Here is a 27,360-nt window from a genome sequence, read left to right on the forward strand (position 1 = left end):
TTGCACATGGTGATCTTAGGCTTGTGTGCGTCTGCTCGGCCATGGGGGGACAGTTTGGCACTCAGTAGTGAGTGTTGCAACCGAGCTCAGCACTCGGCTGTCCCGTTCTGTGAGCTTGCGTGGCCCACCACTTCTCTGTGAGCTTGTGTGGCCTACCACTTCTCTTTGAGCTTGTGTGGCCTACCACTTCTCTGTGAGCTTGAGTGGCCTACCACTTCTCTGAGAGCTTGAGTGGCCTACCACTTCTCTGTGAGCTTGTGTGGCCTACCACTTCTCTGTGAGCTTGCGTGGCCCACCACTTTGCGGCTGAGCCGTTGTTGCTCCTACACGTTTCCACTTCACAATAACAGCTCTAGCAGGGAAGAATTTTGACGAACTGACTTGTTAGAAAGGTGGCATCCTATGACGGTGCCACGTTAAAAGCCACTGAGCTCTTCAGTAAGGCCATTCTATGCTAATGTTTGTCTATGTATATGTAGTGTACCTTAAACCGATGAAAGCTGAAGAGATCCAGAGACCCCTCCAGCTCAGGGCCGTAACTACACTGAACAAAAATATAAACTCAACATGTAAAGTGTTGGTCCCATGTTTCATGACCTTAAATAAAAGATCCAGAAATGTTCCATGTGCACAAAAAGCTTATTTCTCTCAAATTTTGTGCACAATTGTGTTTACATCCCTGTAAGTGAGCATTTCTCCTTAGCCAAGATAATCCATCCACCTGACAGGTGTGGCATGATTAAACAGCATGAAGCTGATTAAACAGCATGATCATTACACAGGTACACCTTGTGCTGGGGACAATAAAAGGCCACTCTAAAATGTGCAGTTTTGTCACAAGACACAATGCCGCAGATGTCTCAAGTTTGAGGGAGTGTGCAATTGGCATGCTGACTGTAGGAATGTCCACCAGAGCTGTTGCCAGAGAATTTAATGTTCATTTCTGTACGTCGTTCAAGAGAATTTCCAACCGGCCTCACAACCGCAGACCACGTGTATGGCGTTGGTTGCTGAACAGAGGGGAAAGGGGAAAGGGGTGCCCCATGGTGGGGTTATGGTATGGGTAGGCATAAGCTACAGACAACGAACACAATTGCATTTTATTGATGGCAATTTGAATGCACAGAGATATAGTGACGAGTATCTCTGTGCAAGCGCACAGACAGTGTGGTGAAGAAGGTGCAACAGCGCATCTTGAAACTGAGGAGGCTGAGAAAATGTGGCTTGTCACCGAAAACCCTCACTAACTTTTAACAGGTGCACAATCGAGAGCAACCTGACAGGCTGTATCACCGCCTGGTACGGCAACTGCACCGCCCTCAACCGCAGGGCTTTCTAGAGTGCGGTCTGCACAACGCATCACCGGGGGCAAACTACCTGCCCTCCAGGACACCTACAACACCTGATGTCACAGGAAGGCAAAAAAGATCATCAAGGACAATAACCACCCGAGCCACTGCCTGTTCACCCCACTTCCATCCAGAAGGCGAGGTCAGTACAGGTGAATCAAAGCTGGGACAGAGAGATTGAAAAACAGCTTATATCTCAAGGCCATCAGATTGTTAAACAGCCATCACTAGCACAGAGAGGCGGCTGCCTACCTACAGACTTGATATCATTGGCCACTTTAGTAAATGGAGCACTAGTCACTTTAATAACGCCACTTTAAGAATGTTTACATCTCACATTACTTATCTCATATGTATATACTGTATACTACACTATCTATTCTATACTATCTATTGCAACTTAGCCACTCTGTCACTGCTCATCCAGATATTTTATATAGATTTACTAGATTGTGTGGGGAAATTCAATGAAAATGTTCCTAATCTCTTTCAGGAATACCTGGCATAGTAGTTACAGTAGAATACAACAAATACCAGCAAGACGGTGGTGCTGTTAAAATGTAAGTAATATCGTGATAATTATATGGATTTTCATATCACCAATGACTCTCTTTCTCTCTGTAAAAAACTGACTGACTGTGTCCCTGTCTTCATATGTACGTGACTGTGTATAAGACTCTCCTCTTGTTTTCCACCCTCCCGCTCTCTCTCTCTGTCTCTCTCTCTGTCTGTCTGTCTGTCTGTCTGTCTGTAGGTGCTGGTTGACTGACTGCTCTGCCTTCTACATGTTCTTCACCGTCAACTCTCTCCACAATGAGATAAAATACAGCCCCTATTCTCATTCATATTTACATTTACATATCAGGTGCACACACATAAATAGTAGTCCTGTGTACTGGAGCACAATCCCATGCAAATTCAAGGATAAAAAGCTCATTGTGGTAATTTAATGACTCTATTGATTTACTTTTGCTATTAATGTAATAGTACGTAGATCTAGTAAGTAAAGGCACGCCATTATAAAACACTGTAGGTAATGTCCTGGTTGTGGCATTGATACCAGATTAACAACCCAGTCTGATACTGTGGTCTATGATCAGGGACCTAGGCTCTATTGCACCACTAGGTGTCAATATTGTATACAAAGACAGACTTATCATCTTTAAAGAGCAGCTCTTGTAATGTGTAAGGGCAGGTTTTCCCAAACCGGGGTACGCATCCCCCCAGGGGTACATGCAATGCCGCCGAGGGGACGTCCAAGAAAAATGTGATTCACATTTAAATACATTTTTAAAAATGTAAAAAATGTTTCTTCACATTTTCAAACAGTCCATTTCTATTTTCCAAAGGAGCTATACATTTGAGTGAGTTTTTTTCCCTGCCTGAGTAGCCTCGTTTCACTGCAAAAAATAAAATGAAACTATCTAGTGTTCAGTGAAATAACAACACAATGTCAAATACATGTAGCCTAGTCAAATAATTAACATCCGATCACATTAACCGTTACTCTCTCGTGGGGAATTCCATTAACGGTGCGTATGTAGCCAAACATAGCTGCTGCTCAATCTGTTTGCTCGAAAATTGATAAATGGTTAAAAAAAGTAAGGCCCATGTCCAGAGAGACACATAGAGACACATACTACTAGTACTGCTACTACCAGCAGTACTACACCTGCACCTGTCGATGACAAGTTGTTCTGCTTCCACGAACACATCCAATGCTAGCATCAGTAATTCTACATTTGTTGTTAGCCCAGCTAGCATGGACACTGACAGTTGTGAATCTGATGCAGCCGAAGAGCTATTGCCCCCTTACCCGGGAAAGCACTGAACAACAGACAGGGACGTTGGACAATCGAAGAGGCGCAAATATGATTTGGGGTTCACTTATATTGGGAGAAGTGCCTTTCCTCAGCCACAGTGTGTTTATATGTACAAAAGCACTATCTCACAACTCGATGAAACCTTCACTCTTGCGCAGACATTTAGAAACAAAACATGCCAATTTGAAAAATAAGCCATGGTAGTTTTTTGAGCGAGAATTAAGATGACTTTCGAGTAGCAAGACATGTATAAAAGCAAGATACCATTAATAAGAAGCAGCTAGAAGCATCTTATATGGTGAGCTACAGAGTTACTAGGACAGGCAAGCCACATACTTTTGTGGAGGACTTAATTCTTCCTGCTGCCGCGGATATGGCTGGGACAATGCTGGGGGCAAAGGCCAAAAAAAACGATACAGACAATGTCTTCATCAAACAACACTGTTTCACGACGCATCAGTGACATGGCTGTAGATGTTTTGAAACAATTACTGCTTCGCATTCAAGCCAGTGAATTCTATGCGTTACAGCTGGATGAGTCAACAGACGTGGCGGGCCTGGCACAGCTCCTGGTATATGTCCGTTACGTTTATGGGGGGTCAATTAAGGAAGACATCCTCTTCTGCAAACCACTGGAAACCAGGACAACAGTAGAGGATATTTTAAAGTACTGGACAGCTTTGTGACATCAAATGGACTTTGGTGGTCAATATGTGTTGGTATCTGTACTGATGGCGCATAAGCCATGACAGGGAGACATAGTGGAGTGATAACGCACGTGCAAGCAGTTGCTCCCGATGCCACTTGTGTACACTGCAGCATCCACCAAGAGGCTCTTGCTGCAAAGAGAATGCCTGACAGCTTGAAATACGTTTTGGACACTACAGTGAAAATGGTTAACTTTGTTAAAGCAAGGCCCCTGAACTCTCATGTATTTTCTGCAATATGCAATGATATGGGCAGCGACCATGTAACGCTTTTACAACATACAGAAGTGCGCTGGTTATCAAGGGGTAAAGTATTGACAAGATTTTTTTAAATTGAGAGACAAGCTTAAAGTTTTCTTTACTGACCATAATTTTCACTTGTCTGACCGCTTGCATGATGACCGCTTGCATCTCGCCTGAATGATCTGAATCTAGGATTACAGGGACTCTCCGCAACTATATTCAATGTGCGGGACAAAATTGAGGCTATGATTAAGAGGTTGGAGCTCTTCTCTGTCTGCATTAACAAGGACAACACACAGGTCTTTCCATCATTGTATGATTTCTTGTGTGCAAATGAACTCAAGCTTACGGACATTGTAAAAGGTGATATAGCGAAGCACCTGAGTGAGTTAGGTCCGCAATTACGCAGGTACTTTCCCGAAACAGATGACTCAAACAACTGGATTCGTTATCCCTTTCATGCCCTGCCTCCAGTCCACTTACCGATATCTGAACAAGAGAGCCTCATTGAAATTGTAACAAGCGGTTCTGTGAAAATGTAATTTAATCAGAAACCACTGCCAGATTTCTGAATTGGGCTGCGGTCAGAGTATCCTGCCTTGGCAAATCGCGCTGTTAAGACACTGATTCCCTTTGCAACCACGTACCTATGTGAGAGTGGATTCTCGGCCCGCACTAGCATGAAAACAAAATATAGGCACAGACTGTGTGTGGGAAATGATTTAAGACTTAGACTCTCTCCAATACAACCCAACACTGCAGAGTTATGTGCATCCTTTCAAGCACACCCTTCTCATTAACCTGTGGTGAGTTATTCACAATTTCCGATGAACAAATAAGGTTTTATATGTAAGATGGTTACATAAAGAGCGGAATTATTGATTATTATTATATTATTATTTGTGCCCTGGTCCTAACTAACCACGAGCCGGGTTGTGACAAAAACTCACACTCATTCTTATGTTTAATAAATGTATCGTATAGTGTGTGTATGTGGCAGGCTGACAATGATGGCAAAAAAACAACATTTGAGAGTGTGCTAACCCTTGTGCTAGAGGGGGTACGCAGCTGGAGGTTGAATGTCTTGAAGTGGTACGGGACTATAAAAAGTTTGGGAACCACTGGGTTAGGGCTAGCTAAAATGTTCTCCTAACCTGCTACAAAAAGTCACTTCCATGGAGTCACAACTGCTTTTTTCAACCTTACAGGCCTCTTCCTGTTTCTACGCTATTGGGCCTGAACTGGCCAGAATAGGCATCTATCCCCACCTTAACCACTGAAGCGTGTTCAACCGAGATGCATCCAGCTGCTGCACGACACTAAAAACATGTGTTTAGGGCTAGATTCAATCAGTTCTGACAACTGCAGAGCAGTTTTATTTTTATTTAGGCAATGTCGGTTTAACAGCATTGGAGATGTCAAATCATCAAACAGCTCCTGGCATTATACCTATCGCGGACATTACCATTGGATGTCGCATTAATAATAGTACCATGCAGCCTTACATTTTCGAACACTGGAATGTGTAATCTAGGCTTACATCTCCATTAGGCTGATATAAATCCGTATTATTTTGTTTAATGATTTTCAGTTTGAATGTCATTATTTCTGTATAGCCTACAGTTTCTCGTTCTGAACTTCTAACGCGAGTAGGACAGCTGTGTCTTCGTGACGATGACCACACAAGTAGCCGCTCACTGACTTGACAGCTCTCTAACTTACCTCTGACACAGCCAAAACGCCAGCTCTGTGTCGGCTATCACTGGTTAAGGCTTAATCTGATTGAATCTAAGCATAAGTGTGCTCATAATATATATATATATTTAATTAATTAATAAATAAAAAAAAGGTTTTCTATTTTTTGCACTTTCTGTTTAGCATGTTTTCCCCAATTATTTTTGTTTTATTATTGAAAGGCCCATATAGCTTTGGTAAAAAAATATATAGATTTCAATGTGCGAAAGGTGATATGCCTACATTGGAATGATAATGTGCTGAGGCAGGACAAATAAGCCACAACCATTCTTTACAGTGTATTTTTTTATTCATTCTTTATTGAAAAACTGCAAAATGTTAATACCACAAATATTACAGGACACACATGGCATAGGGTCCCAGGCGCTGAGCCCACACAAAACTATAGTCCTAATATGTCCTGTTTAGTGCGGCCTCCCAAAATCCCACCACGTGCCTCACGCCTCACATACACAAATGTATGTGACATTTGAGGTGGGAAATGCACTGAGCACAGAGACAGAGCAAAGTATGTTACGAGACAGATAACAATTTATTGTAATAATATTTTAATTTCAAGATCAATTTAAGCACTATTCCCAATGTTATAGGGACTGTGTGGGGCTGTAGCTTCCAGATTGATGAGAAGGTTAAAGCGTTGTTTTCTCTGTGCTCTCAGACAAAAGTAACACAGCCCTAGCTGGGAGACACCCTGATGGAAAGGGGTTTTTAACTTTGTTTCCATTGAACATGCAAACAAATTAAAGCATTTTAATTCATTATATGAAAAGTGCCTTGGTCCTCCTTTCTTTTTGAAGAGGAGAGGAGGTTGGGTTTAGAAGTCCTCCATTAAGTGCAAACAAAACTAAAGAGATACCAGGAATAGTACAATGAATATATACCAATAGTTTGACATGAAGAGTTGCTCTCAAAGTGACTGTAAAGTAATGGCTTGTATAGAGGACAGCCTGTCTTTCTTCTCCGGGTGGTCGTCTTTTAAGTGCTCTGATGCTGTGAATGGTTTGACTGAGGAATCACACATTGTGGCGAATGTCTGAAATAAATGTTTGAAATGTGCTTTGAAGAAATAAACTCTTAACAAACTCTCTGAACACACATTTAGCCGATGTATTAACATGGAGGAGGAACATGTTTGGAGGTTGAAATTAGGGTACCTCAGCTTGTCCAAGTCATTCCTCACCAGCAGAAATAGGTTCCTAAACCTAAACCAGACTATTCTGGACAACTGGCAAACAAAGATAGCAAAATATGTTTTATATTTTTCAAGAATCCTGGTGAAATGGATTATTTGTAGACAGTTGGCTTGGCCCACAATCTAGTCCATTAGCAGTTGTAAAATGTAGTTGTGCTGTTTAATATACAAACATGCAAGTAAATTGTATGTGACATTTGAGGTTAAGTTTGCATTTGTGTGCCTGCTACGTCGTGGTATTGATGTTAAACAACACGCACGTTGTGATTTCTGTGGAATCAACCCAGTATCAACCACAAAACTAAGGAGTGATCCAACGCGTCTGTGAAATTATTTACAAACATTGTAATAAAACAATATTTTCACCACCACAAAAAACAGATCTTCAATCCATCATGAGATATCCAGTCCTATTGCAATTCTTATCCAGGAGGGATTTGGCCCATAGATTTGGCCCATAGATTTGGCCCATAGATTTGGCCCATAGATTTGGCCCATAGATTTGGCCCATAGATTTGGCCCATAGATTTGGCCCATAGATTTGGCCCATAGATTTGGCCCATAGATTTGGCCCATAGATTTGGCCCATAGATTTGTTATGACAAAAACGGTACAAGCACTTTCTATGATGTCGCTTGCTGTCTGATGAAAACCAAACTAAATGTTTTGCCCAATTTTTTTAAACGATTATTTTATTGAAAGCACTAACTCACCTCAATGTACTCTGAACATTTCATGACTCTAGGACAAATGAATCCTTCTGAAGTTTCATCATTTTATGTTTGTTCATGGGAAAATATGATCATCTTTTCAATTTCCTGAAACGCTTCTGTTTTGGAGAGTGGGTTTTCACCAGACATCGACAATAAAAAAGAGAACCAAGAGAAAGAGCAGCGACGGAAACATACACGAAGTCTAAGGCAAAAGAGTTGTAAGGGGAGGAGGTAAAGGGGACTAAGGGGAATGAAACTTGATACTTTAGGACCCATAGAGGGAGTATGAAGACTCCTCCCATTCCAGAAGATTTGTATCAATCCTAACCCCCTCCATACATCATCCCCATGGTAACATCTCTCTTTCATCCAATCAGTAAAATCACTTAGATGACCCCATGATCAGGTGAATCTTTGATCTTTATTTCCCTGTGCCAAGTAATCGTCTCTAAAAAATCTTCACCCACATAGCTGGACAAACAAATCCACAACATTTGAATCTTGCCATCGTTACACAGTATAAAAATGTGTTGAGTGCATGCATTTCAAAGAAACGTCCCCCAAATAATCCCTGTCACAGAACATACACATCACACGCTCTCACACACACATACATCTAGAGACTACATGATGTGAAATAAATAGTTGTACTGTATATACAAGAGCCCAAGAGGGCAGCAACAACAACTCATGTATGTACACAATCACACAATACATAGGGTAAAGATGAATGTTCAACAAAAAGCTTAGCCCTTTATGTTAATATGAGATAAATAATACAGAAACTGTAAATGTGTGTTTTATTGGATTCCAGCATTTAATAAGTAGCATTAGACATCAGGCTGTCCCCTTCTGGCCAACTCAAATAAATAACATTACAAACCATCCCTACCAAAACATCCTTGTCAATGAGATTCTAATTTTATAAGCTTCACGTACAATAACTTTAACAGTGGTGATATACTGTGTGTGTGATATATAATATATATATATATATATATATATATATATATATATATATATATATATATATATATATACAGTGGGGAGAACAAGTATTTGATACACTGCCGATTTTGCAGGTTTTCCTACTTACAAAGCATGTAGAGGTCTGTACTTTTTATCATAGGTACACTTAAACTGTGAGAGACGGAATCTAAAACAAAAATCCAGGAAATCACATTGTATGATTTCTAAGTAATTAATTTGAATTTTATTGCATGACATAAGTATTTGATCACCTACCAACCAGTAAGAATTCCGGGTCTCACAGACCTGTTAGTTTATCTTTAAGAAGCCCTCCTGTTCTCCACTCATTACCTGTATTAACTGCACCTGTTTGAACTCGTTACCTGTATAAAAGACACCAGTCCACACACTCAATCAAACAGACTCCAACCTCTCCACAATGGCCAAGACCAGAGAGCTGTGTAAGGACATCAGGGATCAAATTGTAGACCTGCACAAGGCTGGGATGGGCTACAGGACAATAGGCAAGCAGCTTGGTGAGAAGGCAACAACTGTTGGCGCAATTATTATAAAATGGAAGAAGTTCAAGATGACGGTCAATCACCCTCGGTCTGGGGCTCCATGCAAGATCTCACCTCGTGGGGCATCAATGATCATGAGGAAGGTGAGGGATCAGCCCAGAACTACACGGCAGGACCTGGTCAATGACCTGAAGAGAGCTGGGACCACAGTCTCAAAGAAAACCATTAGTAACACACTACGCCGTCATGGATTAAAATCCTGCAGCGCACGCAAGGTCCCCCTGCTCAAGCCAGCGCATGTCCAGGCCCGTCTGAAGTTTGCCAATGACCATCTGGATGATGCGGAGGAGGAATGGGAGAAGGTCATGTGGTCTGATGAGACAAAAATAGAGCTTTTTGGTCTAAACTCCACTCGCCGTGTTTGGAGGAAGAAGAAGGATGAGTACAACCCCAAGAACACCATCCCAACCGTGAAGCATGGAGTTGGAAACATCATTCTTTGGGGATGCTTTTTTCAAAGGGGACAGGACGACTGCACCGTATTGAGGGGAGGATGGATGGGGCCATGTATCGCGAGATCTTGACCAACAAGCTCCTTCCCTCAGTAAGAGCATTGAAGATGGGTCGTGGCTGGGTCTTCCAGCATGACAACGACCCGAAACACACAGCCAGGGCAACTAAGGAGTGGCTCCGTAAGAAGCATTTCAAGGTCCTGGAGTGGCCTAGCCAGTCTCCAGACCTGAACCCAATAGACAATCTTTGGAGGGAGCTGAAAGTCCGTATTGCCCAGCGACAGCCCCGAAACCTGAAGGATCTGGAGAAGGTCTGTATGGAGGAGTGGGCCAAAATCCCTGCTGCAGTGTGTGCAAACCTGGTCAAGAACTACAGGAAACGTATGATCTCTGTAATTGCAAACAAAGGTTTCTGTACCAAATATTAAGTTCTGCTTTTCTGATGTATCAAATACTTATGTCATGCAATAAAATGCAAATTAATTACTTAAAAATCATACAATGTGATTTTCTGGATTTTGTTTTAGATTCCGTCTCTCACAGTTGAAGTGTACCTATGATAAAAATTACAGACCTCTACATGCTTTGTAAGTAGGAAAACCTGCAAAATCAGCAGTGTATCAAATACTTGTTCTCCCCACTGTATATATAACAGTTGAAGTCGGAAGTTTACATACACCTTAGCCAAATACATTTAAACTCAGTTTTTCACAATTCCTGACATTTAATCCAAGTTAAAATTCCCTGTTTTAGGTCAGTTGGGATCACCACTTTATTTTAAGAATGTGAAATGTCAGAATAATAGTAAATAGAATGATTTATTTCAGCTTTCATTTCTTTCATCACATTCCCAGTGGGTCAGATGTTTACATACACTCAATTAGTATTTGGTAGCATTGCCTTTAAATTGTTTAACTTGGGTCAAATGTTTCTGGTAGCCTTCAACAAGCTTCCCACAATAAGTTGGATGAATTTTGGCCCATTCCTCCTGACAGAGCTGGTGTAACTGAGTCAGGTTTGTAGGCCTCCTTGCTCGCACACGCTTTTTCAGTTCTGCCCACACATTTTCTATAGGATTGAGGTCAGGGCTTTGTGATGGCCACTCCAATACCTTGACTTTGTTGTCCTTAAGCCATTTTGCCACAACTTTGGAAGTATGCTTGGGGTCATTGTCCATTTGGAAGACCCATTTGCGACCAAGCTTTAACTTCCTGACTGATGTCTTGCGATGTTGCTTCAATATATCCACATAATGTTCCTGCCTCATGATGCCATCTATCTTGTGAAGTGCACCAGTCCCCCCTGCAGCAAAGCACCCCCACAACGCATTGCTGCCACCCCCGTGCTTCACGGTTGGGATGGTGTTCTTCAGCTTGCAAGCATCCCTCTTTTTCCTCCAAACATAACGATGGTCATTATGGCCAAACAGTTCTATTTTTGTTTCATCAGACCAGAGGACATTTCTCCAGAAAGTACGATCTTTGTCCCCATGTGCAGTTGCAAACCGTAGTCTGGCTTTTTTATGGCGGTTTGGAGCAGTGGCTTCTTCCTTGCTGAGCGGCCTTTCAGGTTATGTTGATATAGGACTCGTTTTACTGTGGATATAGATACTTTTGTACCTGTTTCCTCCAGCATCTTCACAAGGTCCTTTACTGTTGTTCTGGGATTGATTTGGTAATGGCTCACATCAACACCATTATCCCAAAAACCCTAGACCCACTCCAATTTGCATACCGCCCAAACAGATCTACAGATGATACAATCTCTATTGCACTCCACACTGCCCTTTCCCACCTGGACAAAAGGAACACCTTTGTGAGAATGCTATTCATTGACTACAGCTCAGCGTTCAACACCATAGTACCCTCAAAGCTCATCACTAAGCTAAGGAACCTGGGACTAAACACCTCCCTCTGCAACTGGATCCTGGACTTCCTGACGGGCCGCCCCCAGGTGGTGAGGGTAGGTAGCAACACATCTGCCACGCTGATCCTCAACACTGGAGCTCCCCAGGGGTGCGTGCTCAGTCCCCTCCTGTACTCCCTGTTCACCCACAACTGCATGGCCAGGCACGACTCCAACACCATCATTAAGTTTGCTGACGACACAACAGTGGTAGGCCTGATCACCGACAACATCAAGACAGCCTATAGGGAGAAGGTCAGAGACCTGGCCGGGTGGTGCCAGAATAACAACCTATCCCTCAACATAACCAAGACTAAGAGATGATTGTGGACTACAGGAAATGGAGCACCGAGCATGTCCCCATTCTCATCGACGGGGCTGTTGTGGAGCAGGTTGAGAACTTCAAATTCTTTGGTGTCCACATCAACAACAAACTAGAATGGTCCAAACACACCAATACAGTCATGAAGAGGGCACAACAAAGCCTATTTCAGGAAACTAAAAGGATTTGGCATAGGTCCTGAGATCCTCAAAAGGTTCTAAAGCTGCAACATCGAGAGAATCCAGACCGGTTGCAGCACTGCCTGGTACGACAATTGCAAGGCACTTCAGAGGGTAGTGCGTATGGCCCAGTACATCACTGGGACAAAGCTGCCTGCCATCCAGGACCTCTACACCAGGCAGTGTCAGAGGAAGGCCCTGAAAATTGTCAAAGACCCCGGCAAGCGGTACCGGAGTGCCAATAAGACTCCTGAACAGGTAACCAAATGGTTACCCGGACTATTTGCATTGTGTGCCCCCTCTTTTACGCTGCTGCTACTCTCTGTTTATCTTATATGCATAGTCACTTTAACTATACATTCATGTACATACTACCTCAATTGGCCCGACCAACCAGTGCTCCCGCACATTGGCTAACCGGGCTATCTGCATTGTGTCCCACCACCCGCCAACCCCTCTTTTTACGCTACTGCTACTCTCTGTTCATCATATATGCATAGTCACTTTAACCATACCTACATGTACATACTACCTCAATATGCCTGACTAACCGGTGTCTGTATATAGCCTTGCTACTGTTATTTTCAAATGTCTTTTTACTGTTGTTTTATTTCTTTACTTACCTACACACACACACACACCTTTTTTTCGCACTATTGGTTAGAGCCTGTAAGTAAGCATTTCACTGTAAGGTCTACACCTGTTGTATTCGGCGCACGTGACAAATAAACTTTGATTTGATCTCTAGGAGACAGAACACGTCTCCTTCCTGAGCGGTATGACGGCTGCGTGGTCCCATGGTGTTTATACTTGCGTACTATTGTTTGTACAATAGTGGTACCTTCAAGCGTTTGGAAATTGCTCCTAAGGATGAACCAGACTTGTGGAGGTCTACAATTTTTTTTCTGAGGTCTTGGCTGATTTCTTTTGATTTTCCCATGATGTCAAGCAAAGAGGCACTGAGTTTGAAGGTAGGCCTTGAAACACATCCACATGTACACCTCCAATTGACTCAAATTATGTCAATTAGCCTACCAGAAGCTTATAAAGCCATGACATCCTCTTCTGGAATTTTCCAAGCTGTTTGAAAGGCACAGTCAACTTAGTGTATTTAAACTTCTGACCCACTGGAATTGTGATACAGTGAATTATAAGTGAAATAATCTGTCTGTAAACAATTGTTGGAAAAATGACCTGTGTCATGCACAAAGTAGATGTCCTAACCGACTTGCCAAAACTATATTTTGTTAACAAGAAATTTGTGGAGTGGTTGAAAACAAGTATTAATGACTCCAACCTAAGTGTATGTAAACTTCCGACTTCAACTGTATATTGTCGGAAGTTTACATACACTTAGGTTGAAGTCATTAAAACTTGTGTGTGTGTATATATATATAGATATAATCTCACTACAGGGTGCATTTGCTGGGTTATATCCAAGTGTCACAAATGAATACACAGTTGGAAAATCTTAGTTCATAGTCAATCAAATACTCTAATGTTGAGATGGGTTTAAATAATTAGCATTATTAGTTATAAACCCAATCTTATGTAAGAACTCTGTAGAGGGCAGGTTATATACTGTACTTTACTGCTATAAATACATGTTTTTCTCTCTTTGTGCAACAGTCATCTACTTACTAACCCACCAGCAGTATCTAGGCTACAGCCCTAAAATAAAAGGACTCCATGTGAGGGTCCTCTGAGGCAGGTAACTTATGGACCCGCCCTAGATCTGTGCTTATCCCTCACATGAACCAAATTAAGAGCAATGCCTCCTGATTTATCAAAACACATTTAAAAAAAATAATAATAATAATCTTCAAGTGCAAACATGTCAAGAGCCATTTTGGTCAGGCGGTAACCCACCCCACACACCAGAAAGTCTGTGAAACTACAAACACGGGACATTAATAATGATTATCACAACTTCACTAGTTCATTATGCTCTTGTGCCTGACAGGAAACTCAATGAGGAGCCACACTATGACACAGTCCGTGGTGTCTCCCTCAGACCAAGGGCCTTCACAACAATGATGAGGTTCGAGGGAGTGGCTACATCTTTGTGACATTTACATTATTTACCATGTCTAAATTCTCTCTTAACATTGGTTTTAAAGTGGCCATATGTCAGTAACTGTGTATTCCATTCATGCAGTACACACACAGAGGACAGGGTTCCACTACCATTATGAACAGCCTTGGATGTCTTCACAACCCAATGGCAGGAAACCAAGAGAAAACAACAAACGAAGTCATGACTTCAGAGGCATGTGGCCCTCCCTCCCAGAAAAATCTATGTCTATTTTCTTTATCACACAGAACAGAATACAAGGCAAAGTCAGGTTGTTATGTCTGCTACAAGTAAAAAAAAAAAGTTGTTTTAAAGAAAGATGAAAGACAAGTGGTCCATTGTTTCTCTGTGGAATTAGACCAGGTGTTTGGTTGGCTGATAGTCCAGGGACAGTCTCTCTTCCACCCACACACACACAGACTTGGAAGCCAAGGCCAGTTCTTGGGAGGAAACGGTTGTTTTACATACGTGTCTGTCAGATTGAGGTTATGGGTTGGAGCGAGCGCCACAATCATTATCATGCTGGAGCTGGATGGTAGGAAGGGGACCTTCTGTTCTGACCACCAATAAGAGCTATATGGGGACGTCCTGAGCCCGTAACATTGAACTTTGCTACGAGCTGGCATGAGGTACAAGTAGAGGTCTTTCGCGAAGGGGGTTGAGGTGAATCCCGTCAGAAAAAAAACACGATTTCACAGGGGTTAGAAGAGAGGACACCCACTAAATCACATCCTTACAGCTCACACCCCTCCTCCTCCTGTTCCTCCTCCACGCCAACAGCAGAGCAGAGAGAGATGCACCATGCCACAATGTCAGCTCACTAAGAGGCAACATGCCACTGCCGGCTCACACAATGCACTTTGACCCCACAGTGAGGGATTCTGGGGGTTGAAGTTCCTTCAGGTAACCAGCCTTTGAAGAGAAGACCAGAGGCGCTGTCATGTCCTGCTTCACAGAGCTACCAGCTTTAGGGGAGGTCCTATGACCCCACCCCAACCTGATTGGCTGGAGGGTAGATGAGGGGGCGTGGAGTCGAGGTGAGCACTGCAGAGAAAGGAGAATGGGAGGAGTGTTCCGGTACAGAGTAGGGGTATGGTGGAGGAGGCTAGGGGTCTGCAATGCACCCCTGGGATCACTGGCTGGGGTAGGTGGGGTAGCGGAGGGGCGAGTGTTGGCTGTGTGCCAGGGGCATGGTAGCGTGGCGTGGCTCTGAGGGCAGCCGGGTGGAGAGCAGGTCTGCATCAGCGCCAGTCTGAGAACCACCAAACATGTCACCTACAGGACAGGACAGGACACAAGAGACAGACGAGAAAAAGTCATGTCTACAGGTGCAGCCTACTCCATAAGCTTCTGTATGATTCGTTAAACTCCAGACCCCATGTTCAAACGTTTACACTTTCCATATTCAGACCAATGTTCCCACTCTAGCCCCAGTGCTGTGTGGTTGAGATTGTAGTCTAGGCTGTGGTTTACCATGGGCTGGGTCCATGCCCCCCTGAGTGCCAGTGATATGGTGCCAAAAGGCACTGCGGGGCAGGATGGCCGTGGGGGTACAGGGGTAGGAGCCCGTCTCAGAACCTTTAGGCAACTGACAGAGAGAAAAAAATGATAAAAAACACAGTATTATATAACCACCAGAGAGAATACTGTGTGTATGTGTATGTGTGTGTGTGTGTGTAACTATGCCTTACTCTGCTGTTCTTCTCCATCTCCATCAGAACTCTCTTGTGCTGCTCAGCGATGGCCAGGGTGGAGGAGTGGACTCTCTGGTAGATCTGTTCTCCCTCCCGCGTCTGGAATGTGTACAGGCCTTCTCCACTGTCACACATCCTGGAACACACCAACACACACTGCTCAGTACAACATGCATGTGCATACAGGCCATAATATAGGTAATATCGACAATTCACCATATATAGATATGTTTTTGCAAACAGTCCTTTTGCAGGCACACTGTATTTACCACAAATTGTTCTCAAGCAATTGACAGCCAATAGTACTGCATTCTAACCACCACCAGGGGGCAGTGTGGGACTACGTTCTCCCTACTGGCAGTACACTCTTATCTTTGTCCTTTGGGGGGCACCCTGCAAGTGGACCGAATCCTTTCTTTTCAAGTTTATCAAAGCACAGGAGGAGATAAGAACGCCTCGCTCACCATTGATTTTCCTCTAATCTATTCAATCAATCTCTTTATGAGGCTCTCCTGGGCAGGGCACCTGTCTGTCTGTCTGTCTGTCTGTCTGTCTGCGAGCATGAGTGTGTGTGGTCTGTATGCGTTTTTCATCAAGCAATCTATGGGCTAGGCACATACAACTGGTTACACAGTCCTGCTTTTCTGCAGCTTTTGCATTCTTCTCCCCATGCCTCACTCTCCATACCTCTCCCGCCCACCCTCCCTCAATGAGTGTTTCCCTCACCGTCCAGCCTCGAAGGTGAAGCGCGTGGCATCTCGTCCGTAGCGGCGCAGGGAGCAGAGCGGCCAGGTGACCAGTTTGGTGCGAGGGTTGTGGATGTCCCACAGGTAGATATTCTCATGGGTGATCTGCATCATACACTCCCCATAGATGTCCAGGTTAGGACAGGGCAGTAGGAACACATTGAAACGCTCTGACAGGGAGACAGGAAGGGATATTACTAGTCTTAGTTCAGCATGACATACCACACATTATAAAGTGACTTGTAGAAGCCAGGACCCGTATCCACAACACATCAGAGAGTAGGAGAGATGATCAATTTAGCAATAATAATAAGAGACTGGTAGCAGCAGCTGTGTTGTGTGTTGTGTGTGTGTGTGTGTGTGTGTGTGTGTGTGTGTGTGTGTGTGTGTGTGTGTGTGTGTGTGTGTGTGTGTGTGTGTGTGTGTGTGTGTGTGTGTGTGTGTGTGTGTGTGTGTGTGTGTGTGTGTGTGTGTGTGTGTGTGTGTGTGTACTAAGGTGCGGAAAGTCAGTGCAGGTGGTCAGTCCAGTTCAAGTGTTCAGCATTCTGATGGCTTGTAGATAGAAACTGTTGGTATCAGACCCCATGTTCCAACGGTAAAGAAGTGAACAGCTCGTGGGTGGGGTGTGCATTTGAAAAATATAAACTCCTCTCACTGTCAACTGCTTTTATTTTCAGCAAACTTAACATGTGTAAATATTTGTATGAACATAACAAGATTCAACAACTGAAACAAACTGAACAAGTTCCACAGACATGTGACTAACAGACATGGAATAATGTGTCTCTGAACAAAGAGGGGGTCAAAATCAAAAGTAACAGTCAGTATCTGGTGTGGCCACCAGCTGTATTAAGTACTGCAGTGCATCTGCTCCTCATGGACTGCACCAGATTTGCCAGTTCTTGCTGTGAGATGTTACCCCACTCTTCCACCAAGGCACCTGCAAGTTCACAGACATTTCTGGGGGGAATGGCCCTAGCCCTCACCCTCCGATCCAACAGGTCCCAGACATGCTCAATGGGATTGAGATCCGTGCTCTTCGCTGGCAATGGCAGAACACTGACATTCCTGCCTTGCAGGAAATCATGCACAGAACGAGCAGTATGGCTGATGGCATTGTCATGCTGTAGGGTCATGTCAGGAGGAGCCTGCAGAGAGGGTACCACATGAAGGATGAGGATGTCTTCCCTGTAACTCACAGCGTTGAGATTGTCTGCAATGACAACAAGCTCAGTCCGATGATGGTGTGACACATGCCCCAGACCATGACGGACCCTCCACCTTCAAATTGATCCCACTCCGAGTATAGGTGCGTTCCTGGTGTAACTCGAGCAGATGTTGTTGCCATCTTGTACCGATCCTGTGCAGGTGTTGTTACACGTGGTCTGCAACTGCGAGGACGATCAGCTGTCCTTCCTGTCTCCCTGTAGCGCTGTCTTGGGCGTCTCACAGTACAGACATTGCAATTTATTGCCCTGGCCACATCTGCAGTCCTCATGCCTCCTTGCAGCATGCCTAAGGCACGTTCACACAGATGAGCATGGACCCTGGGCATCTTTCTTTTGGTGTTTTTCAGAGTCAGTAGAAAGGCCTCTTTAGTCGAATGAATTGTCCGTAGAGCTCTGAGACAGGATTATGTTGAGGCACAGATCTGGAGAAGGTTACCAAAAAAAAATCTGCAGCATTGAAGATCCAAGAACACAGTGGCCTTCAACATTCTTAAATGAAAATACACTCTTCCTAGAGCTGGCCGCCCGGCCAAACTGAGCAATCGGGGGAGAAGGGCCTTAGTCACGGAGCTGACCAAAAACCCAATGGTCACTCTGACAGAGCTCTAGAGTTCCTCTGTGGAGATGGGAGAACCTTCCAGAAGGACAACCATCTCTGCAGTACTCCACCAATCAGGCCTTTATGGTAGAGTGACTAGACAGAAGCCACTCCTCAGTTAAAGGCACACGACAGCCCGCTTGGAGTTTGCCAAAAGGCACCTAGACTCTCAGACCATGAGAAACAAGATTCTCTGGTCTGATGAATCTAAGACCGAACTCTTTGGCCTGAATGCCAAGCGTCACGTCTAGAGGAAACCTGGCATCTCTACGGTGAAGCATGGTGGTAGCAACATCATATTGTGGGAGTGTTTTTCAGCGGCCGTGACTGGGAGACTAGTCAGGATTGAGGCAAAGATGAAGGGAGCAAAGTACAGAGAGATCCTTGATGAAAACCTGCTCCAGAGTGCTCATGATGTCAGACTGGGGCAAAGGTTTACCTTCCAGCAAGACAATGACCCTAAGCACACAGCCAAGACATCGCAGGAGTGGCTTCGGGACAAGTCTCTGAATGTCCTTGAGAGGCCCAGCCAGAGCCCGTACTTGAACCCGATCTAACATCTCTGGAGAGACCTGAAAATAACTGTGCAGCAACACTCCCCATCCAACCTGACAGAGCTTGAGAGGATCTGCAGAGAATAATAGGATAAACTCAAGTACAGGTGTGCCAAGGTTGTAGCATCACACCCAAGAAGACTCGAGGCTATAATTGCTGCCAAAGGTGCTTCCACAAAGTACTGAGTAAAGGGTCTGAATACTTATGTAAATGTGATATTTCTGTTTTTTATTTTCAATAAATTAGCAAACATTTCTACAAACTTGTTTTTGCTTTGTCATTATGGGTTATTGTGTGTAGATTTATGAGGGGAAAAAACGATTTAATACATTTTAGAATAAGGAATAATGTGTTGTTTTACAGGGTCAGCCATAGTAGAACGACACCCCTGGAACAAATTAGGGTTAAGAGCCTTTCTCAAGGACACATCGACATATTTTTCACCTTGTAGGCTTGGATCTAACCACTAAGCTACCTGATGATGATGCGGGCCTTCCTTTTTTTCCCATTGTTCAAAACCATTTTAATTAATTTCACAACAAACATACAGTTGAAGTCGGAATTTACATACACTTAGGTTGGAGTCATTAAAACTTGTTTTTCAACCACTCCACAAATTACTTGTTAACAAACTATAGCATGACACAAGTCATTTTTCCAACAATTGTTTAAAGACAGATTATTTCACTTATAATTCACTGTATAACAATTCCAGTGGGTCAGAAGTTTACATACACTACGTTTACTGTGCCTTTAAACAGCTTGGAAAATTCCAGAAAATTATGTTATGGCTTTAGAAGCTTCTGATAGGCTACTTGACATCATGAGTCAATTGGAGGTGTTCCTGTGGATGTATTTCAAGGCCTACCTTCAAACTCAGTGCCTCTTTGCTTGACATCATGGGAAAATCAAAAGAAATCAGCCAAGACCTCAGAAAAAAAATTGTGGACCTCCAAAAGTCTGGTTCATCCTTGGGAGCAATTTCCAAACGCTTGAAGGTACCACGCTCATCTGTACAAACAATAGTACGCAAGTATATACACCACGGGACCACGCATCTGCCATACCGCTCAGGAAGGAGACGCGTTCTGTCTCCTAGAGATGAACGTACTTTGGTGTGAAAAGTGCAAATCAATCCCAGAACAACAGCAAAGGACCTTGTGAAGATGCTGGAGGAAACAGGTACAAAAGTATCTATATCCACAGTAAAACAAGTTCTATATCGACATAACCTGAAAGGCCACTCAGCAAGGAAGAAGCCACTGCTCCAAAACCGCCATAAAAAAGCCAGACTATGGTTTGCAACTGCACATGGGGACAAAGATCGTACTTTTTGGAGAAATGTCCTCTGGTCTGATGAAACAAAAATAGAACTGTTTGGCCATAATGACCATCGTTATATTTGGAAGAAAAAGGGGGAGGGTTGCAAGCTGAAGAACACCATCCCAACCGTGAAGCATGGGGTTGGCAGCATCATATTGTGGGGGTACTTTGCTGCAGGAGGGACTGGTGCACTTCACAAAATAGATGGCATCATGAGGCAGGAAAATTATGTGGATATATACATCTCAAGACATCAGGCAGGAAGTTAAAGCTTGGTCGCAAATGGGTCTTCCAAATGGACAATGACCCCAAGCATACTTCCAAAGTTGTGGCAAAATGGCTTAAGGACAACAAAGTCAAGGTATTGGAGTGACCATCACAAAGCCCTGACCTCAATCCTATAGAAAATTTGTGGGCAGAACTTAAAAAGCATGTGCGAGCAAGGAGGCCTACAAACCTGACTCAGTTACACCAGCTCTGTCAGGAGGAATGGGCCAAAATTCAGACAACTTATTGTGGGAAGCTTGTGGAAGGCTACCAGAAACGTTTGACCCAAGTTAAACAATTTAAAGGCAATGCTACCAAATACTAATTGAGTGTATGTAAACCTCTGACCCAATGGGAATGTGATGAAAGTAATAGAAGCTGAAATAAATCTTTCTCTCTACTATTATTCTGACATTTCACATTCTTAAAATAAAGTGGTGATCCTAACTGACCTAAAACGGGGATTTATTACTGGGATTAAATGTCAGGAATTGTGAAAAACTGAGTTTAAATGTTTTTGGCTAAGGTGTATGTAAACTTCCGACTTCAACTGTAATTCCAATGCTGTTGTATTAGCAATATCTTTGTATCCTGCTCTCCTCCTCATTGTTGTCTCCTTACATGTTATCATAGTAACCATACATATGTGTATTTGTGACAGAAACGTGAGGTAACAGAAGGAGTTGTTATTTCCTCCATATTTTTAAAGCTTTGGTTTAGATCACAAAACGGCACAAATAACCTCATTTATGCATGATATATTAGATAATTAAACAGCTAGAGGCAACAAGTCAACAAATGCATCACTGCTCCTATGAAGCAACAGAAGTGAACATGACAGCTCCCTGTGAATACATACTTAGTGGTACACCAGTACTTAGAAGTAATCATCTATGAGGATATAGTGGAGAATCCTCTGTTAGTTGCTGAGGCAGTCATGCCATTCTCCGTGGGGCTGTCAGTCTTCCTTCTTAATTTTTATTCCAAACAAGCTGCAGAGCTTCATCAGCATCAGCTCCACTATCTCTTCCTCCTCTGAGGGCTTGTGATGTATTTTCTCTTGAGTAAACACCACCAGGATGACTGAGATGAACAGGTTCAGAACCACAAAGGTCATGAATATAATGCATGAGCCGATGAGGAATGCACCAAGCACCGGGTTGTAATCAAGAACTTCGTCATAGTTAAAGATGCCCAGTTACAAGCTAACCGTGGTCAGAGCAGCATCCAAGAGAGTCCTATAAGAGTACAGCTTCCAGCCATACATCACATAAGAAGTGATAGAATAGGCCAGGAACATAATGGTGATGACCACGAGGAAGCCTGATATGTCAATCCTGGCTCATTGCAGTGCGGCTGTGATCATGTGTAGCTTGGGGTTGAGCCTCAGCAGATGCCACAGTTTGACTGTAGCCAGTAGCACCAGGAATGTGATCAGACACCCCAGCACTACATCTTCTGTGGCTGTCTCATGGAAACTGGCAAACAAGTCTTTATGGTTGTGGTAGTACTCCATGTCCCGGTTCCCTAACAGGCTCCTCTTAATGAAGACAGACAGTGTGCTCCAGCTCAGGAGGATGATGGCGAGCTCCAGACGGTTGCACTTTGTCTTGAATTAAGCCCACTTCGGCTGCTTCATCAGCTTGCCCTGAACATACATGTAGTAGAGGATAAAGAGGAAATAGATGACCTCAGAGGCCATGACAAAGATGTGGAGTCCACCGGTAGGCTGGTATAGTCGGACACTCCGCAGGTCACTGCGAAACTGGAACGCTCTACAGCTGTGGTCTCCAGCATGAGTGTGACAATGTGAACTCTACAAAGACTGCTCGGGTGAACATATCAAGCCAGGTGTTGTCAAACAGATACTGAAGGGTACTGCTAGCCTTCTGTGACTCACAGAACTCACTCCACCACAAACCCCCCTCCCCTGTAGAGGACCACAACCTTAGCCAGATGGGTTGGGCTCTGAGTCGGGCCTGGGTTTGGTACTGCCAGGGGCTGCGGAGGGTCATTGAGGTGTTTTCACTCGCAGAGCGGTTCCAGCCTGGCCCATAGGAGCCCATGTCGTCCACCTCCTATGAGTATGGACCATGATAGTCAGGTACAGCCTGGTGCATGGAGCGGGCGATGCGGCAGGAGTTCTTCTGCATCCTCACCTGGCGAAGACGGGCATTACCAACCAGTTTGGAGTTCCAATCTGTGAGGAAACCTGGGAACTCTCCAAAGAGGTTGCTGAGCAGAGAGGTATTTGCCCAGGTGAACGCATCTCTGTGGCTCATGCTGTCTGAGATCCCTTGGCTGAAGCTGCCAAATGTGCTGAGTCAGGAAGTAAGCGTTAGGGTCCCGCTGAACATACGCCACCAGGAGCAACATCCACATGAACCCCATGCAGGTGAGAATCTCTTTGATGAGGGCAAAGACCTTCTGCACCTTGATCATGTTGTTCCTCATCCTCTCGATGTCTGTGGGAGGAGGGGGCTGGGAGAAGCTGCATGTGCTATCCCTCCTGACATCCCACACTACATCAGGGTCATCTGGGTATCGGAGCTCCCCCTCAAACATACTCCATACTCCTCCTGATCAGCTTTCTTCAGAACGAGCAGGCCCCGTTTCGAGTAATTGTCCAGGATTGGTGGGAGCACGGTCCCAGTGATGTTCTGAGCCGTCTTCACCACCCGCTGGAGTGCCTAGCAGTCGTGAACAGAGCAATTCATGTACCAAGCCCAGGGCTCTGAGCTGGTGTCGAGTTTGGAGGGAACTATAGTGTCGAATGCTGAGCTGTAGTCAATGAACAGAATTATCACGTAGGTTTTCCTCTTGTCCAGATGTGTTACGGCCATGTTAATAGTAATGGAACTGGCATCTTCCGTGGATCTGTTGGAGCAGTAGGTAAACTGGAGTGGGTCCAGTGTGTCTGGCATGCTGGTCTTGATGTGGGCCATGACCAGCCTCTCGAAGCACTTCATGATGACCGGGGTAAGTGCTACGGGCTGATAGTCATTAGGCATGTCACCTTGTTTTTCTTTGGCACTGGGATGATTGTGGTTTCCTTGAAGCAGGTGGGGAATACAGGTTGAATATATCAGAGAAGATGCCCACCAGCTGGTCAGCGCACACACTGAGGATGCCGTTTTCTGAGTATTCACTCTTTTGACAGTTCTCACTCTCAAGTCAGCCTCGGAGAGCAAAATCACCTTGCCGTCTGGAGCAGCGAGAGTCTTCCTGGATGGCTCGGTATTGTCTGCTTCAAAGCGTGCATAGAATGTGTTAAGCTTGTCGGAAGGGAGGCTTCGGTGGGCACCACACAGCTGGATTTGCCACATGAGTCGTGAGCCTGAGTTGTTGAACATCAATTCAAGTTTGAGTCTGTATTGTCATTTTGGGTCCCTAATGGATATGTTGAGCTCGTACGTGTTCCCCTTGTACACATCGCGCGCCACCGGGTCATCTGGGTTTGTTCTTCTGACATTGAATGCTGCAGAAGAATGACCTCAACCCCATCGAACACCTTTGGGATGAAATGTATAGCCGACTGCAAGCCAGGCCTAATCGCCCAACATCAGTGCCCGACTTCACTAATGCCCTTGTGGCTGAATGGAAGCAAGTCCTCGCAGCAATGTTCCAACATCTAGTGGAAAGCCTTCCCAGAAGAGTGAAGGAATTAGTTTCACACATGCTTGGTTAAAATTCCCCATGACAATAAAGACTGCTTCCGGGTGTGAGGATTCTTTCTGGCTAATATACAGTTTGCTGAGTGCCGCCTTGGTGTTCGCTTGTGGCGGTATGTACACAGCTGTAATAATAACATGCGTGAATTCCCTGAGCATATAGTGGGGTTGGCATTTAAGCATCATAAACTCCAGGTCAGATGAACAGGAGCTGAAGATGTTTTCAACTTCGGTACACCAGGAAGTGTTGATGAGGAAGAGTACACCTCTCCCTACTCTTACCAGAAGCCCCCGTTCGATCCATTCGGAAAATGGAAAAGCCGTCTGGTTAAATAGCAGAGTCGAGTGTCCATAAACCGTCCCACTGGGAACAAACTGGTTGAATCAATGTTGTTTCAACGTAATTTGTCAATGTATTGTGACGTGTATTGTGACGTGGAATCTTTTTCAATAACCAGGTTTTCCATCCAATCTTTTAATGTGAGTAAAGTACATGTTGGATAAAACATTTAATGACAGGCCTGATGGAAACAGCACATTTTTCTGTAAACTTTCCAAATGTCGACAAAACAAAATACGCTAGACAAGGTGGAATCTTATTGTGTGTGTAAAATTAATTATGCGACAGATGGCAGTGGAAAAGCCTTCATGAACAACTGGAGAGAAAGTACCAAGACCAGAGTGGGCACATTTGTTACAGCCTATAAGGCAACATTTTTTTGGTGGCAAAACTATCAGCAGAGTTGAAAATGGGATGGATGGAGGGGTACATGGGAAAATCATTTTTATGTGCACTACATCATCAGACACAGCCTGATTTGACTTAGTCCTCTTCTTTAACTATGATTCTTGGTTGAGATGAAGATGTGAATCCAACATGATTTATTAATTTGTAGACAAACTGGAATTTGTTGACAACCAAACAATACAAAATCTCTTTTGCAATACAGTATCTTAACAAATGATATGTTGGATTCACCTCTAACTAAAGCAAAAATAAAAGTTAAAGAATAGGATTAAGCCAGTGGCTCAGATGAAACTATCCCAAGCATTAGATATCCTTTAAATGTTGATATTTGGTTGCGTTGTCAACCAAACACAATTCAATATTACTTTTGTAATATAGTAAATAGCCTAAAGTTAAGGCTATTATACAAACGTATACAACAGTAGTTATTCAACCTTAAAATGAATAGCACATCCACGGCCACATTTTGAGGTTAGCATACTGTAACTATAAAATGTCATCATAGAAAGTGGGCATGTTCAAGACAGCGAGCAAAGGCTGCAGATCTGTAGAAATCTTCACCATTGCTGTAATAATCTGCGCAGAATACTGAACAGCGTTGATCACTTGCACCACGTACTTTTAATGTCATCTCAACCGCAATCCAGGTCATTTGGTCGTGCTGTTAGATGAAGCACAGTGATAACACATGAAGATGTAGAAATACTAAATATCTGCCATTGTATTCCTATTTGAACTTTGTTGTGCTTTTTAAATGGTTGAAAGCGCAGTGATAACACATTTAGATGACAACTGAACCAACACTCATTTATTTCCATTAGAATTCGGTTGTGTTTTTAGATGGTTGAAAGCATAGTGATAACTTCCTCTTCTTCGTTGCCTTCGGTTATCTTGGTCAGCAGCAACAGGTAAGCCCGTGTGGGGAACAAAGGAGTGTAGTATCCCAGGTCTGGGAGGCTGAGAGATAAGTGTGTAGCCTACGATTGATGATCCAGAAGTGTTTGTCATCGTAGGAAATTGCAAACATTCTGAGCAAACAAAGAAATAATGAATGCAAAAATAGCCATAAAGCAAAGTCGAGCAGGACTGTGCCATGGTGCTAGTCAGACACTCACCTGTATGTTCACACTGAACACCTGCTGCCAGCAAGTCTGGCTCTCCTAGACTGATGTCATTGAGGCGGGTCCCCAGGCATTCGATTGACAGGGTTTTGAACCACTCCTCTGCTTCTAGCTCTGAGTTTAGACCAATGGGATGCAAAGAGAGGTGTCATAAAACAGGAAACTTCAGAGATGATTGTACACTGTGAGAAAACATCTATTGCAATAAGGTAAGTGTGGTGTGGAGCACCTGATTCACAGGTGAACATGCGCGAGGTGTCATCGGTAAAGACGATGGCTACCGCCTGGCGCTTGGTGTCCCTTGGGAGCCTTGTGACATTCTTCACATTGCTGATCTCGGTCACCTGGGCAATGGGAAAGTTCAAGAGGTTAGACAAACACGGAGAGAGGTTGAAAGGGTCAGACAAGCTGTCTAAATACTGTATGATGTGCTGCCGGTTGACCGGATTCAGTTTTCCGAGAGAAAGGAGAGGAGAGAAAGAGGGAGTGTTGTAGCCAGGTGTAGTGGTCACCCTATGCTCAGACACTTCAGAGAGACCTGGATTCTGGCTGGGAGTGGGAGGCTGGCTTTGATCTGTGTTACTCTCATCTCCTTCAGCCTCCTGTGTGTGTGTCTGTGTGTGTGTGTGTGTGTGTGTGTGTTGATCCTTTCAGACACGCACATTTGCTCGCTGCAGCTAAACAGGGGGCTCAGAGAACAGACTGACTGAATGACTGACTTTCTAATGACACACACCACACACACACCCATATACAGTGGGGAGAACAAGTATTTGATACACTGCCGATTTTGCAGGTTTTCCTACTTACAAAGCATGTAGAGGTCTGTAATTTTTATCATAGGTACACTTCAACTGTAAGAGACGGAATCTAAAACAAAAATCCAGAAAATCACATTGTATGATTTTTAAGTAATTAATTTGCAATTTATTGCATGACATAAGTATTTGATCACCTACCAACCAGTAAGAATTCCGGCTCTCACAGACCTGTTAGTTTTTCTTTAAGAAGCCCTCCTGTTCTTCACTCATTACCTGTATTAACTGCACCTGTTTGAACTCGTTACCTGTATAAAAGACACCTGTCCACACACTCAATCAAACAGACTCCAACCTCTCCACAATGGCCAAGACCAGAGAGCTGT

The 27,360-nt window shown here is 43.9% G+C and overlaps 1 protein-coding gene across 1 annotated transcript in view; it reads right to left on the reverse strand.

Moving 5' to 3' along the window:
* Positions 1–13,076: 13,076 nt before the first annotated feature.
* The window catches only part of LOC139562912 (docking protein 4-like), a 62,173-nt gene continuing 47,889 nt past the window's right edge, over positions 13,077–27,360 (reverse strand). The window contains exons 4-9 of the mRNA XM_071381070.1: positions 26,446–26,560; positions 26,211–26,330; positions 16,685–16,874; positions 15,956–16,094; positions 15,738–15,852; positions 13,077–15,539 (exon numbers count right to left, since the gene is read on the reverse strand). Of these exons, the coding sequence (XP_071237171.1) occupies positions 15,397–15,539; positions 15,738–15,852; positions 15,956–16,094; positions 16,685–16,874; positions 26,211–26,330; positions 26,446–26,560 (822 nt within the window). The 3' untranslated portion in view covers positions 13,077–15,396. The remainder of the gene's footprint in view (positions 15,540–15,737; positions 15,853–15,955; positions 16,095–16,684; positions 16,875–26,210; positions 26,331–26,445; positions 26,561–27,360) is intronic.

Source organism: Salvelinus alpinus, chromosome 33 (assembly GCF_045679555.1).
Source record: "Salvelinus alpinus chromosome 33, SLU_Salpinus.1, whole genome shotgun sequence".
In the NCBI taxonomy this organism is placed as follows: domain Eukaryota; kingdom Metazoa; phylum Chordata; class Actinopteri; order Salmoniformes; family Salmonidae; genus Salvelinus; species Salvelinus alpinus.